This window comes from Physella acuta, unplaced genomic scaffold (assembly GCF_028476545.2).
Source record: "Physella acuta isolate Inbredline_101_S28 unplaced genomic scaffold, ASM2847654v3 ptg001263l, whole genome shotgun sequence".
NCBI classification, from domain to species: Eukaryota; Metazoa; Mollusca; class Gastropoda; family Physidae; genus Physella; species Physella acuta.
In genome coordinates, this window is record NW_026732778.1 from 54,342 (window position 1) to 70,154 (window position 15,813).

General features: G+C 37.3%; 2 protein-coding genes across 7 annotated transcripts in view; one reads left to right on the top strand and one right to left on the bottom strand.

Annotated features, from left to right (window-relative positions):
* Positions 1-10,382, bottom strand: part of LOC131957759 (cell division control protein 42 homolog) — a 53,334-nt gene extending 42,952 nt beyond the window's left edge. The window contains exons 1-2 of one of the 3 annotated variants that reach the window (XM_059322523.1): positions 10,249-10,382; positions 6,967-7,333 (exon numbers count right to left, since the gene is read on the bottom strand). In XM_059322523.1, the coding sequence (XP_059178506.1) occupies positions 6,967-7,147 (181 nt within the window). In that variant the 5' untranslated portion in view covers positions 7,148-7,333; positions 10,249-10,382. Of the gene's footprint in view, positions 1-6,966; positions 7,334-10,240 lie in introns of all 3 variants that reach the window. The other 2 variants (XM_059322524.1, XM_059322525.1) reach the window with 2 other exon arrangements.
* A 4,271-nt stretch (positions 10,383-14,653) lies between these two features.
* The window catches only part of LOC131957760 (cytoplasmic dynein 1 heavy chain 1), a 39,236-nt gene continuing 38,076 nt past the window's right edge, over positions 14,654-15,813 (top strand). For all 4 annotated transcript variants that reach the window (XM_059322526.1, XM_059322529.1, XM_059322527.1 and 1 more), the window contains exon 1: positions 14,654-15,054. In XM_059322526.1, coding sequence (XP_059178509.1) covers positions 14,805-15,054 — 250 coding nt within the window. In that variant the 5' untranslated portion in view covers positions 14,654-14,804. The remainder of the gene's footprint in view (positions 15,055-15,813) is intronic.

The following is a 15,813-nucleotide window of genomic DNA, read 5'->3' on the forward strand; positions in this document are numbered from 1 at the left end:
GCTACGTATATATATATATATATATATATATATATATATATATATATATATATATATATATATATATATATATATAGCTTACAATAGTACTTTTAATTAAAAAGATGCCAACGACACATTAATTAACTGTCGACTTAGACTACAGTACAAATGAAAAAGTCAACCCACCCTCCCTAGAATGTAGTCGAAAAACCAACAGCAGTCGATTTTTTACTGAAAAAAAAAAGATTTATTGGAAAGACGAATAGAGTACTAAATAGAAGAGGGTGTGGGGGGGGGGAAGAGAGACAACTTCCGGGGTTTGAGGAAATAAAAAAGGATGTGGCGGTCACCCCCGGGGATGTGGCGGTCACCCCCCCCCCCCGGGGATAAGGTGGATTGGATGGATGTAGACAGCTGGTTGATTGTTTTGTTTTGTCCTCGGTTCTTTTGGTTGAACTTTTTACGATGATTAAAAAAAAATGTCCCAAAAACTAATCTGTTTACTCGTCTAGACTTTGTTTCTGGGTTTCCTTGTCTTTGTGTAAATGAAATGTAGATGTACTCTTCAACCATACACAATCAGTTCCCTTTCGAACCCTGCCGTCTGTGACGTAGAGTGCATCTGTTTCCATGGTTTCAACATGTGATGGAATAGTGTGGTCAGCACTCTACCTAGTCGCCTTTATTTTCCCTAACTATTCATCAAGTAACCATCCGAAATGGTTGGACTCAGGGACGAACTATGGACTCGAGTCTGGGATCCAAACTCGAGACTTTCGGGTTAGCAGACATGCTCTCTACTGCCCGACCATGCCCTCCCTATAGGTGTGAAAAGGGTATTGTTTTATTCGCGTTACAACTGACACGATTAAGTCTAAACTTTGAGGTTGGGTTGTTTCATAATGATAAGTAAAGTAAAAAGTAAAGTTCCCCTTGCAAACCTGACGGTCTACGGGGCATGTGAAGTAGAGTTCACTTGTTTCTGTGACCTCGGCATATACCCAGTCGCATTTACTTTCCCTAACGTGAGCTAAGTACCTATCAGGGCTGGTTGGACTCAGGAACGATCTACTGACTTGAACTCGGATTCGAACTCAACTAACGGGTTAGCTGTCTATCTCTCTACCTCTAGGCCACTCCGTCCCTTTTCATGAAGATACTGGGCAATATTATACGGTAATGGTACGACAAAACAAAGAAAAACCTAAAAATAAAATAAAACTGTGGACCAGTTCGATGTCACGAGATCCAAAAATCGGGACGCTGACAGCGGATACAATAATCGGGATCTCTCCTAATCCCAAGCCAATATAATCCTATAGAGAGAAAAAAAATATGTGTATTGATTCTATTATGATGCGCGTGACTCGCGGGTTCAAAGGTCGAACGAGTAGGCCTACAATTGAACCACGCTAATGAAACATAAGGGATATACATACTAACTCACGTCGGGGTTAAAGGTTAAACGAGTGTAGTTGAACCACGTTAATTAAACACAGGATTATATATATACATACATATATATATATATATATATATATATATATATATATATATATATATATATATATATATATATATAAAATCAACGCAGGCACAATTTACTTCCCCTTCTACCCCTCCACTCCCTCCTCCGTTTGGTTTGAGAGTCAAATTATTTAATCACTAAGTGTATCATGCGCGAGTTCTAAATTCCCCCCTCCCCTCGCCTCTTTACACAATACACAGCCTTCACTTTACAGTGTTATATGTACAGTATAGCTTAGGTCCATACACTACTGTAACTTATGACAGTTACTTTTTAAATTCGTCATTAGCAATGGATGACAGACTCTCAAGTGAAACCTTCTTATTGTTTGAAAAATGTAAAACTTGTGTGTGTTGATGTTGAATTCGTTTCATCCTATACAGCTGGCAGGAGGAGTGGGGGTGAGGGGGGGGGGGGTTCAGTAATAAATTAATCGAAATCATGCTTAAGCCCCGTGGTGCTTATTAGAATGCTTTAATATGACTCGTAAAATACATTCTCGCATATATACATATTAATCGCAATATACAAACGCACACATGCGTGAACGCATACACAAACACATACACCCTAAAGGAGAAATTTCCGAAAAGAATAAAACCAAAGCAAGACCAACGAGGTTAAGAAAGTATTATAAAGATTCCCGATGATAATTATAGATTCCCGGTGACAATAGTATTTTCATTGTCACAAGTATAGATTCCCGGTGACAAATATAGATTCCCGGTGACAAGTATAGATTCCCTGTCACAAGTATAGATTCCCGGTGACAAAAATTTTCCGATGACAACTCACTTGGACGACGCGTGATGACCGATTTTACGTCTGCGATAAACGAGTGGCGTCACCAGCTGGGGTGTGGCCAGGTCACACCCCCGACCCCCTAGCGAGAGTGAAGCAGACTTTGTTGCAGTCAACAAAGGATTGGTGGCGCACAGTGGGGGGGATATGATATGCGTATCACAATAACGTTAGATGTCGAAATCCTAACATCGGTCTATCTATCTATAGCTTCACTATTTGTATCAGTTAAAGTCTAGATCTTATGTACGTCATAAAAAAAGGGGTAAGTTCCGTTTAGAGAAAAGTTACCACGACTGTAACAATGTATAGGGATAAGTTCAGGTAAAATGAAAGTCACTAGCAAACAGTCTTGAGAATAATCTCAGACCCAAAGGTATTTACATTTTTATTTGTTTACCTATGGGGTGTTGTAGTTATGAATGACGACAGCGTAGCTGATAACATCTTGTTTGGGCATTTCAACGTAAATAAGGATGGTTGCAGAGAAACACACTTTTTTATAGGACTGTGACATTATTTGTAAATAAAGAGTGGAAATACATCTCTGTTTTATATTCTTCAGTGAGTTATTTTAAGTCCTAAACTTTATAATATTTATAATAAACTATTTTTAAACTGCTAGTTTTTTTTTATATTATGGTTTTTTTTTAAAGTTCGTTTTGTTGTTTTGTTTTGTTTTTTTGTGTGGGGAAGACAAGCACTTCGTTCTAATTTTTTTTTTTAAAAGCAAGAGAGTATTAGTTATTCGTAGGTAAGCTATGATACGACTATTTAATTGATCGTATGTTACTATAAACCATATAGGTCTACTATTAAAATAAAGGAATAAAAACTAAGCAAATATGTTTATGTAGCCTGCTAATGCCTACAGTTCATATAAAAATCTAAAACATAAATTACATTTTTTCCCCTTCAAATTTTAACTTTCTATATAAAAACTTCGGAATGTAAACAGATAGAAGAAAATGACACAGAATCTTATCAGGAAACATACTAAATTAACTACCGTCCTTATCTTCCAGACTGTACAGTATCAGACGTCTGCTGCAGCTGTACCCACACGTGACTTTTACTAGCTGACCTGCTCCGGCTCACCGGCTGCAGAAGTCGGTTAGCGATGCCCCCCACCCCCTCCTCCCCAGGCACTCCCCGCTACCCACCCAAAAGTACGACATAATGAGATAAAGTAGATCTAGATTTTAATGGGTTTTCCCGGTTTTCTCTGGTATGGTGGAATAGGTTTTTTTTTGGTTTCTTAACAAACTCATTTTTTATTTCAAGTTTTTACTTTAGATTACAACGTCTGTATGTCTACGTTTAAACATTGTAACTAATTTTCACCAATTTCTAACGCAGCTATTTCGTTTTAAAATTTCCAGATAAGATACAATCCGATGACAACGCAAGACGATCTATTTTTTTTTTTTTTTACAAATCTTACTAGATAATAAATTAGTCATTCGAATTAATTTGAAGATGATTTTTATTCAATTTAAAATATGATATAACGGGATTAATTACTAGTGATAGCTTGATCGCCCAGGTGTCACAGGTGAGTTGTGTTCACGGATATATTTAACACCTGTGACAAGAGAGCCTACCACGGACGGAATGAGGGTCACATGATTATCAGGCTGTGACGGCTAAAATTGGTAATGGATTTTCGTAACACTTATAATTATAATGTATTACAATACAACATAGCATAACTTCACAGTCAAGATTACCTTCTCCCTTTAAATAAACCTTACATAAGTTAAAAAAAAACATTAAAAAAAAAAGAAAAACACCGTGCAAAAAACTATTAAAAGATTCAGGTCAAAGTTAGATAGGGTTGATGGGGATGCACTCATCCTTTGAATGGCTCTTGGCATTTTAAAATCCGAAAGCTTTTTTTTTAAGGTGTCTAGGCCGTATCTAGACAACGTATAATCTGATAAAGTTACAGGATGTCGTATTTAAGTTTTTTTTAAAGCAGAACGAGACTAAAATAAACTGATCACTAACTAAAGGACTAAAGGTGTAAAGCAAAAAATAACTGACAATTACTGTTTTGCATTATCTGTTAATAGAGAAACGGATACCTTGATAGTGTTGAAGGTAGGAATAGAACATACAAGTAAAAGGTGATTAGATAATGAGACATATTTGTTTAAATAGACAAACTTTGCTCCCTTCAATCTCATATGGGCAAGGATATATATTAAAGTATTTCATTCAAATGACTGAGTGTGAGTTAGTGTGTGTGTGTGTGTGTGCGTGTGAGTGTGTGTGTGTAGGAAGGGGATGCATAGTTAGAATTAGACTAAAATGTGTCTTATGTTAAAAGTTGTAGCAACCTTTAAGTGTTTTTTTTTTCTTATCCTTAGTAACCGAGAGAATTATTTTTTAAAACTATATATATGAATACCTAACAACATACACCTAACATTCCCAGCTAATTTAAAAGCCTATCCCTAACCTAAGCCCTATGCGACTGCATTACGCAATTTCTAATTACGTACAAGCTTACACTAACAGTGCTAAGGGAAAAAAATTATTCCGATCATATTTATACCAGTATACGGACATCAAGTGTAGAGGCGGGGGGAGGGGGGTGTTATAATAAATGCTACACATGTATCCCCCCCCCCCTACAAGAGGTAGTCGAACTTTAATTACCATAACAGGGATGGAAACACAATGTATGTCGTGGGGTGAGAGGGGGGGGGGGGAAGAGGGTTAGATTAAGTGCGCACTGTCATGAATGGAATGGATCGATATGGTTTGAATTGATTCGTCAACACAGACAAAAAGGCCAGAGGATAAAGTGGGGAGGGGGGGGGTATTGTCACAGTGGCTGTCCACCTACGCGCCGCCCCGGGTCATGAATATTTATGTCCCCACGTTGTACACAAGACCCGGTTATCAAGCCGGAATTTAATGTTTACTGCTCGTCACAAAATAGCGCTGAGTCTGAAGGGGATTTTTTTTTTTATATTCAGGGTTGTTATGGTTACGGGTGATTTTAAATTAGCTGTTTATATTTCTTTAAAAAAAAACAAAAAAAAAACGACAGCACATCTGTCGAGGTAGTGACAGCAATTTAAAGAACCAGATGGTCAGTTGGCCGAATTAGTAAGGTCAGTTGGCTGAAGTGGTAAAGTCAGCTTGTCCGTGGGGGTTTGTTGTCCAGGTAACACGTGACAGACGTCCGGTTAGAATTACCATTGGCTTGGTGGTTTTGCTCAAACTACAAAGAGCCGATGAATTAATTTAAAATGTGAACCATGTATTGGTCCCCCGCGTCGCACTAATCTTGAAGCGAACGGAAATTTAACCTTTCAAGCGAGCACTGTCGATTACTGAAACAAAACACTATCCTTAAACCTTCATTCTTGAAACGAAAACTTTAAACCTATTGCCCAATAAAATCTTTACCTTGAATATACACTTCACACCCAAACTAAAAATGTATTCCGAGCATATAAAAACAAAACAAAAACCCAAAACCTAGATTTTCCAAATTCTATTTATTCTTTACTATCTTCTGTTGCCCCCCCCCCCCCCCACCCACCAACTCCACCCCCATGCGATACCCGATTGTTGAGTACACTGTTCAGGTGAGCAGTTAACCCCCCGGGGGGCGAGAAGCGCCACGAAGACAATACCATATTATCTCAGACAAAATATTTCAAAAAGGTTAGGCCGACCTGTAACGGTAGAACAGTACAGAAATCGACCCATAACTGTCTTAAAACATCCCAGCATAAAGCTTAAAATAATCCCTCACTTCTTTAAGAAATGAGAGATCGATATTTTTTTTTATTTTTTTGGCAGGCTGAACAATGTTTATGAAATACTAAACTTTGTCAACAACAACAGCCAAGAAAAACCTTAAGAAAAATGTCTTTACATTTTTACTCAACAATATGAACCGCATAATCTAGTCTATATTTGGAAATAAGTTACATCCCTTTTCTCCGGTGATGTCCCTTTGTTGTGAGACGGCCCCCCAGCCGCTAGATTAGTGTGTAGTCTATTATTAGTGTAGGATATAAATATAAACATAAGAATCACGAGAAAAGGAAGAATGGGTCATTTTTCAAAAACTCGCGACGTATTTTTATTTTTTTTGGTCTACAAGAGCAGAAAGGGGAAGTGATAAGAAGAAAAAGATAAAATAGAAAAATAAAATGGTTCTTTTTTTCTTTGGGTCTTTTCTATTTAGCGCCCACATTTTAAGTCCAGTCCTTAGCCTAGCTCTGAACTGCTGCATGTTAGCCGAATATGAATTGGGAAAAAAATTAAATACGTAATTGATAATTTTATTAGCGAAGAAGTCTTTTCACATTTTTTCGAACAAATGCAGTTAAGGAAAGGATGAATCATAAAAAAATATATAGACTATAGACATAGACCCCATTTTAGGACTAACCTATTTAAGTAGCGAATACATTTCAACCCTACCCTGCAAAAAGGAACCTTGAAGTTTGTATGACATAATGTAGCCGGTACTAAAATGTACCTGTAACCCCCCCCCCCCCCCACCCCACTTCTTCCCCGTTTTTCTAAAGCAGCAAACTCATTTTTAGTAAAGTTACAACAGGGAAATATACACCCGGGTGGAGGGGATGTTCAGGCAAACGACCTTGACTGCTGGAACTACTCACCTGCATAGTTGTCGAACGTGGTCGGGTTATAGTCCTGGGCAAATCCTAGACAGGCCAGCCGCCGGGAGAGGCTGGTCTTCCCCACCATAGCGTCCCCCACCACCACACATTTCACGTTGCTCTTCTTCTCGTTCATGCACTTGTAATCCATGTCTTTTTCTTTATGATTGCATACAGTCATTTTTTTTCTTTCTTTATTCTTTAATCCTCGCTGGTTGTTTTTTTTTCTGTGTAGTTAAACACGATGAATTATTCCGGTAAAAATGTGACCTACTTAAAAACACTTCACTTTTTTTAAAAACTGGTTTTGACTCACTCTTCTCTTCTACACAGCACGTGTGTTTGAAAATTTCTATTTTGAATATTTCTGAAATAGAAATCAAACAAGGTTTTTATTATTTCGTTAAAAAATCTTAAACTTTTTAACACACCAGTTGAATTTAGTTTAGCGTAAAGCCGAGGGAACGCGGCATGGCTGTTTAATAAAAAAATGGTAGGTCGTGTCGGCTGCTGTAGATTAGACGAAAGGGTGGGGTCTGCTACGGGCGACTCAGAAAAGAACAAAATCGTGCAGTGTTTAAATAATCCTGATAAAATATCTTCAACATCAGGCCATGAAAGACAAATATAATAATCTAATATAAAAATTCATTTTTTTTTTTAAATCGCTCAGGCTAAATATATTTTAGATTTCTAGGTCATATTTGTGTTGTTTTTTTTTTTTTAAACATGGGTGTAACATGGCATGGACTGGATATTTAAGTAGATAATATAGGCGAGCGCGTGCAAGCGAACTAATTTGGTGTGTGAGCCGAATCTAAACAGATTATTTCATACTGCCTAAGAGCGTGTAGGCTCGTTAGAGAAGTATTAAAAAAATATAATAATATATATCACAAAATAATTATGAAATTAAATTTACAGAGTAGTCAACATTATTATGTCTTCATATGAAGGTCTCAAATGTAGAGTAGTGCATGGTCAACAGACTACAGAGGCCTTCCCAGTACGGACCGGAGTAAGGCAGGGTTGCCTACTTTCACCATTCCTGTTCCTACTGGCCATAGACTGGGTTATGAAGATGTCAACAGAGAAAACGCGAAACGGTATACAGTGGACATTGTGGAGCCAGCTGGATGACCTGGACTTTGCTGACGACCTGGCCCTCCTTTCTCACACACAACAGCAAATGCAGGATAAAACCAACAGGGTTGCAAATTTTTCTACAAGCCTGGGTCTGAACATCCACAGAGGGAAAAGTAAAGTTCTCAAAGTCAATGCATCAAACAACAACCCTATAACACTGGCAGAAGAAGCCCTAGAAGAAGTGGATAGATTCACCTACCTTGGAAGTATTGTTGATAAGCAGGGTGGGACAGAAGCAGACATAAAAATAAGGACGGGTAAGGCAAGAGCAGTCTTCAACCAACTAAAAAATGTTTGGGGTTCGGGAGATTTAACCCTTAGAATAAAAATCCGGATCTTCAACACACTAGTAAAACCTGTTTTACTCTATGGAGCTGAGACATGGAGAATAACTGCTATAAATAAGAAGAAAATACAATCATTTATAAACGCATGTCTCAGAAAGATCCTGCGAATTCGCTGGCCTAAAACCATCAGAAATGATGTTCTATGGCAACGGACAAATCAACTGCCAGTGGAAGTAGAGATCCTCCAGAGAAAATGGAAATGGATTGGCCACACACTCAGGAAGCCTGTATCCAGCATAATAAGACAGGCCCTCACCTGGAATCCACAAGGCAGGAGGAAGAGAGGCAGACCAAGAAAGACCTGGAGACGTGACCTGGAAGAAGACACCAAGAAGATTGGATACACCTGGGGACAGTTGGAGAGACTAGCCCTGGACAGAGATGTCTGGAAAGCTCTTGTCAGCGGCCTATGTCCCAGTAGGGACGACAGGCAAACATGACATGACATGACATGACATGACAAATTTACAACAAAATATATTCATCGTTAAGAATTTTAACATTCTGAAGCTAGACACACTATTAGCAAATATGGTTAAAAGAGAAAAATTCATCTTTCATAGTGGGGGCTACAATTCGATTTTTAAGATAAACACACCTGGATATGGTATGGCTTTCTTACAAGTAATCCTGTGAGAGTTAAGGTTAGAATTCGTGTTTAGGCTTACGTTTAAGGTAGACACTTCGACTGTATATCTAATCTGGCTACGGTATGGCTAACTGACATGGAGGTCTATGACAAGATTTAACAGAGAACTGTCCTGTTTGGCTAAACATACATCATTTCAAATTTATAATTCAGCTAGTGTTTTTAGAGTATATATGATAACACAACCCTAGAGTACTGTCTAGTTGTAGGCCATACACATAACCACTATACAACACCACGCCCAACCCTCCAAGCCTAGACCTTCTGCTGTTGTATGTCCAACAGTAACCAGATGGACTGTCACGTGATATTCGAGCACACCAGAGCTGTTTAAAAATACACAGTGTGTAGTGTTGAATGAGTCTGACAAACATAATACATACTACTGTTTACTTAATAACTAGATTCTATAGGTTAATAATATTGTATAGATTTGTGTGTTTCTAAAAGATGATTAGGGATTTAGAAAATACTGACAAGCTAAACTCTTTTACGATTTCAACAACTAATCTATACTAAAGACCGTAGATACATCTAGAATCTAGATCTAGATCTAGATCTACATCTGTATCGTAAAACAATAGTACTAAACTGATCCATTACGTATAGGCCTACATCAGTATCGTACATAAAACAATATTTTTTTTTTACTTTTCTTCATTTATTGTATTATACGTGATGTCTGATGACCAATAGACTAAGTTATAAATTAGGATATAAAATAACACAATACTTTAGTTTAAAACCTCACTAGACTTAGTAGATTCGGAACTGAGTATGAGTTATACTGTATAATAAAAGTATAAATAAACACATGAATTAACAATACGCTCATTAAAATATAAAATACAATTAATCAATTTATAAAAATCTTTAAGTTTTTCATAGTATTTACTACAACACTAGATCTAGATATCTAGATCTAGAATCTAGATTCTAGATCTAGATTCTAGAGTCTAGTCTAGATCTATACTGACGTACACTGATCACTGCACTGACTACAATAAATTATAAATAATATGGTTTAGAAAGTTAGATTCTTAAATCTAGTAAAACAATTTTTAATACAAAAACGTATCACGATTTAAATAATTTACATCACGTTGTCACGTTGATAAACTGAAATATAAACCTTCGTACAGTGATTACACATTCCTTTCGAAATAACCGTTAAAAAATCCTGACAAAGGGAGATTCCAATCCTTACTTAAACACTCCCGGTATGAGAAAGCCGTCTGCTGCTGAATGAACGATCCCGTCGACTGAATGTAGCAATCAACCTTCCTCGCTGACTATCAACAAAAATGTCATGTGACCGGAGCTAAAAATAACTGGGTCAGTCGCATGTCTTCTGCTTAGCCAATCGGAAAGCTCGTATGTGGAACAGTATTAGTGATGATGTAAGACTGAATGAGACTGCGGGGTTGCCTGGCGTGTTTATTTTTAGCGAAACCTCACAAAGCGTAATGCAATATTAAATACAGCAGGACAGGATTGGATTAGAAATCCACAGATACATAACACGTCTGACTTATGTCAGCAAGCCTACTTTGATTTGTCATTATTTCCGATATTTTCGGATATTTCCGAAAAAAGAAACGGCGTTAGACCCACGTAGTTCGTCATCAGCTATATTTATCATGAAAATAGAAAGACACTTTTAAAACCTCATGTACGATATATATATATTTTTTTACCCCTTGATTCCTTGTCACGTTGTCCGTCATGTTGCCTGGGGGTCGACAACTTGCTAAAGAAATTCCACCTACTTCTTACGAGCTGACAGTGTTTCTTTCAGACTTTTTTTTAATTTAGGGGAGAGGGGGGACTTGAATTTTTAGGGGGTGGGTGACTTTCCTAGTTGGACACTGGTAAAATTGTACATTTTCTGTATAAATTCTATTTCGTTCGGGGGTGGCGGGTGTGGGTGGGGGTGGTGCGGGCGCCTGATGAGATGCCTGAAAGAAACATTGAGAGCATATTTTGTTTCAAACGTGATACAATCACTGTAATAATGTACATTTACGTGACTTCTGGAATAATTAAACGTTTAATTAATTTTTAAAAAATATTCATTAAAAATAAGGACCAGATAGTAGATCAATTTTGCCTTAACATGACCCACATTCGGTGAATTCAACAGGATGTTATTTTCTTAAAATTAAAATGTGAAAAAAAAATAATTTAAACATGTTTATAATATCAAGCTTTGATGTTGTGGACAGATTAGAACGATTTTCTTGAGATATGATTTTGATTGTGCTCCGATTATTTCGACAGTACATTTTACGATATTTTCGATTTGGTGGCATCCTCTAAAAGGTATCCCCGCCCCAATGATGTAACTGACATAAAGCGATTTTCAGGAACAACTGTCAGTAATTAAATAAAAAAAACAAAAAATAAACAAGTCTAGCCAGGTTACTTGGACTGTCATTACTGTCAACACATGTTCGTCACAATCATCTGTTATGACACATGCTCATCTTTACATACGAGCTGCAGAACGTGCTGCGCATGCGTCGAATCATAGTTTCAATTGAATAATGTTGTATCGATATCATGAAGTGTAATCGATTAGTGTTAGGCTTAGTTAGGGTATGTATTGAGTTGTTAGATTTTGGTATAGTTACCTTGAGGTATAAGTTTGAGGTTAGGGTAGGTTAATGCTGTATCGATATCATAAAGCATAATCGGATAATGTTAAGACTTATTTATAGTAGGTATTGAGTTGTATGACTATTAATATCGATACCATGAGGTAAAACCGATTAGCGTTAAGCCTTGGTTAGGGTAGGTTGGAATTGTGAGATTTTCGTGATGGTGTGTGGATGGGTCATTAGAAAATGACTTTGAATTTGTTTATGATGGTAAGCAAATGGGTTTCGGTGTATGTTATATGACTTGTGTAAGTCGAGAGATTGGAGGGGTGGGGTGGGAGGGGTGAGGGTAAAGTGGGAGGATGAAGTAGGGTTTGTTAGATTTAGGGTAGGGAACTATGGATCATGGATGAGGTATGTCGAGCGTGTATGCTTTACCTAGTTTTAACTACGTTGAGGTTGTTTCTATTCAACGATACCCATCTGTTAAGTAATATTTATATATAGACAGTCATTGTCTTAATTTATCTTTGTTTACACGTGTTTTAAAAACAAATTATGGTATATTGACAACTAAAAATACAATTTTCTTTGTTGACGTATCAATCTGACATGGCCTGTATACAAAAAAAAAAAAAAAAAAAAAAAAAACACACCAAAATGCCATAATTGCTCTATCCAACAGAGTCAATATAATTTGTCTGCTCCCTCCTCCCCTCCCCTACTCGCCCTTGAGCCAGCACGGTGTTGCGTGCATGTTATATTTGTTCAGCTGGGCTGTTTGTAAACAAGCAAACAGGAAGAAGCTGTGCGGTGGTCTCCCTTGTTTTAACTCTCTTTATGTGGTGGCTTCCCCTTGTTCAATTTTTTTTTCCTTTTTGCACGAGTCTTTCTTTTAAAAAAAAATTAAATGTTCCTAAATGTTTTTATTTTATTTTGCTTGCTTTATCTTATACAGACATGTGCTACAAAGTCTGGAATGTAGTCATGTGGGCCTACGCAAATATAATTTTTTTTTTAAAAAGCCCAAAAATACAAGCAACAAGTGTCCTGGTTTTGTCAGTTTTACCTGGTGAATTTTGGAATAGCGTGTAGATCTATTTATATTTTAAAAACCCATAACAAACATAATAGATAATTTTTAAAATTTAAAAAGTGTGCAGAGGCGTAGCGACCCTTCCCGGCGACCGGGGACGAACTTTCGATTTGCACCCCCCCCCCCCCCCCTCAAACTTTCGATTTGCAGCCCCCGCCCTAAAACTTTCGATTTGCAGCCCCCCCCCTAAAACTTTCGATTTGTTTCTCCAACCCATTTTGGCGCCCTCTAAGGTCGGCGCCCGGGGACATATGTGCCCAACCCCCGCCCCCCCCCCTCTCTACGCCTCTGAAAGTGTGGGTGAAAGAGAGGCAACAGATCATCTTAAATGTAACCGTTACGAAAAAAAATATATTCTATTTTAACAACACTATTTTAATGGCACTAACAGAAATTTTCGTTTTAAATTAACAAAAACTGATTTTAATACCAAGTCTCTACGCCAATCGGCTTTATCTCAAGGAATCGATACTAAAATCTAACCATTCGATAGAGTGGCGTCGCTAGGTCGGGTGTCACCCAGTGCGGCACTTAGTGGTGTCACCCCCCCCCCCCCCCAAAAAAAAAAGTATTTATCTATATAAATTTGTACTTAAATTTGTACCCGGTGCGGCCCGCACCCTCCGCCCCGCCCTCGCTACGCCTCTGATTCGATACCTACCCTAGATAAGCCTTGAAACGAATCGATTTTATATCGATACAGCATTATTTAATTGAGACTATGATGTATGCATGCGGATCACTTCCTGATATATCGTCAGTAAATATGAGCTTATTTCATGAGGGGTACTGGATGAAGCTTGACAAGTCCAGAGGCGTAGCTAAGGGAGGGCACCAAATTAGGTAGAAAATACAATAACATCCTTATTCTGAACTGCATTACAGTCGAATTAAAGAAAATAGAAAGCTATTTGGTTCTATGGACGGCTTTCTACGTTGCTTGTGTGATACGGGAAAAACTATTAACGATTACTATTTACTCCTCTGTGTGTGTGTGTGTGTGTGTTTGTGTGTGGTGGGGGAAGGGGTCCATTTTCGCTAACGTGAATAAATATATAAATATGTAGGAGGGGGGGTGCAAAATCGATAGTTCGCCCCGGGCGCTGTAATGGTTTGATACGCCTCTGTACAAGTCTCCCGTTTATATTGTCCACTAGTCGATACCCTAGGCTGAATCAGAATAAACTAAGGACGTGTCATAGTACCGACTTTCAATTTGTGATTTTAGGATATGTCTGTAAAATTATGACATTCACTTTTAACTACTGCGAAGAATAATTTTTATTTTTCTCTTGCCACTTTTTCGGCCTTATAGTAAAGATTTTGATGTCTTGTATAGTACTAAGGGAAACAACCGTTTTAACATATATTGTGTTATTTGGTTATCTGATTATCGAACATTCTTACAAGGAAAAATAATTAGCTCCGGTCTAGTCTAATTTAAAACATACATTTTGGTTGAAAAACTATTCATTAGAGAAAATGATAGGTGTTACTTAGGATAATTTTTAAATATTTTTAAAAATTGCCTACTAGCTCATGTTGTGCGCCATAGTAAAAAAAAAGCAGTTTTAACATATACGGACATTTATTAATGCATACAGTTGGTGATAGCGTAATTATATTTAGTGATTTCCGTGTAAATATAAAATAAAAAGATTATAGGAAACCACTGTATCCTGGACCACCTCAATATTTCGATATTAAAACCGCACTAGGGGTCTCAATTCTAGATTTATCATCATTTTATTTATGCAGAGAAAAATGCATCAGAATTCAATTTATATAAGGGAGTTAACCATTAAATATTATTTTACATTTAGAGTTATCTTTTAAGCAGAAGCCCGGATGATCGGCTGCTAGCTGCTCCCTACTTATATCCGGTCTCCACCTCATAAATATACAATCGATTTTCAATATCTGTAAGAATTTTGTTCGAACATTGAATCTAGTCCTGGCGATTTAAAATCAAGAAAGTCGTATCTTGACCAACAGCCAGGATGGCTGATTTGGCCGACCAAGAGGTCGCAGGAACACCTCAAGCGGCACCTGTTCCAGTGCAGGCAATGGAGGTACCTGCTTTCCTGGTCTATTTTCGCAAGGTTGTTCCAGTGCTCTTAGACGACGATGATCCAGATCTCAAGGCTCTGCAGGCTGCTGTTACAGACAAACAGCATTTAGAAGCTATTAAGAAGTTTTTGAATGACCCACAGGCACCATCACTGATTGTTCAGAGGGCAGCCGTAAAAGGTTAGTGAATTTTTTTAGACACCCCCCCCCCCCCCCGCCCCCAACAACTTAGTTTAGTTAGGGATTTAGGTAAAAAAACACTAATCATCATATAAAAATAAAAATTACATATTCTTGTAGAGCTCAACTATATGAAAACAAAACAAAAAAGATTTTCTGTCTAGCTCAAATAGTTTTTTTTTGGCGAATTTTTTTGTGAGGGGTGGAATCCCCTTGCTTTTGCATTGGCCAATTGTGACAAGTCATGGTATACCTGAATAAATTGAGCATAGTTATTTTACTTGCAGTTGTATTTTGTTCATATTTGCAGAGTTTAACTAGAATGATATATAGAACTTGTAAATGCTGTTGAAATTAATAAAAATAATACAGAACTTATATTTTTGTGTTGGCTTCCTCCCATAACCCCAAAAAACTGTGTGCTGCGCAAATATGAAAATGTTTCTAAAGCCATATTTTATATAAATACAGCAAATGAAAGAACTACAAAGTTAGAAATCTAAAGTAAATGACTTGAACACTGTTATGTGCATATAATTGCCTCATTATTTTGGGCAGGTGAAGTAGAGTCCATCTTTAAGCCATTTTGTTATAAAACTGCTGCGCAAATATGAAAATGTTTCTAAAGCAATATTTTATATAAATACAGTGAATGAAAGAACTCCATAGTCAGAAATCTAAAGTAAATGACATGAACACTGTAATGTGTCTATAACTGCCTTGTTATTTTGGGCAGGTGAAGTAGAGTCCATATAAAAG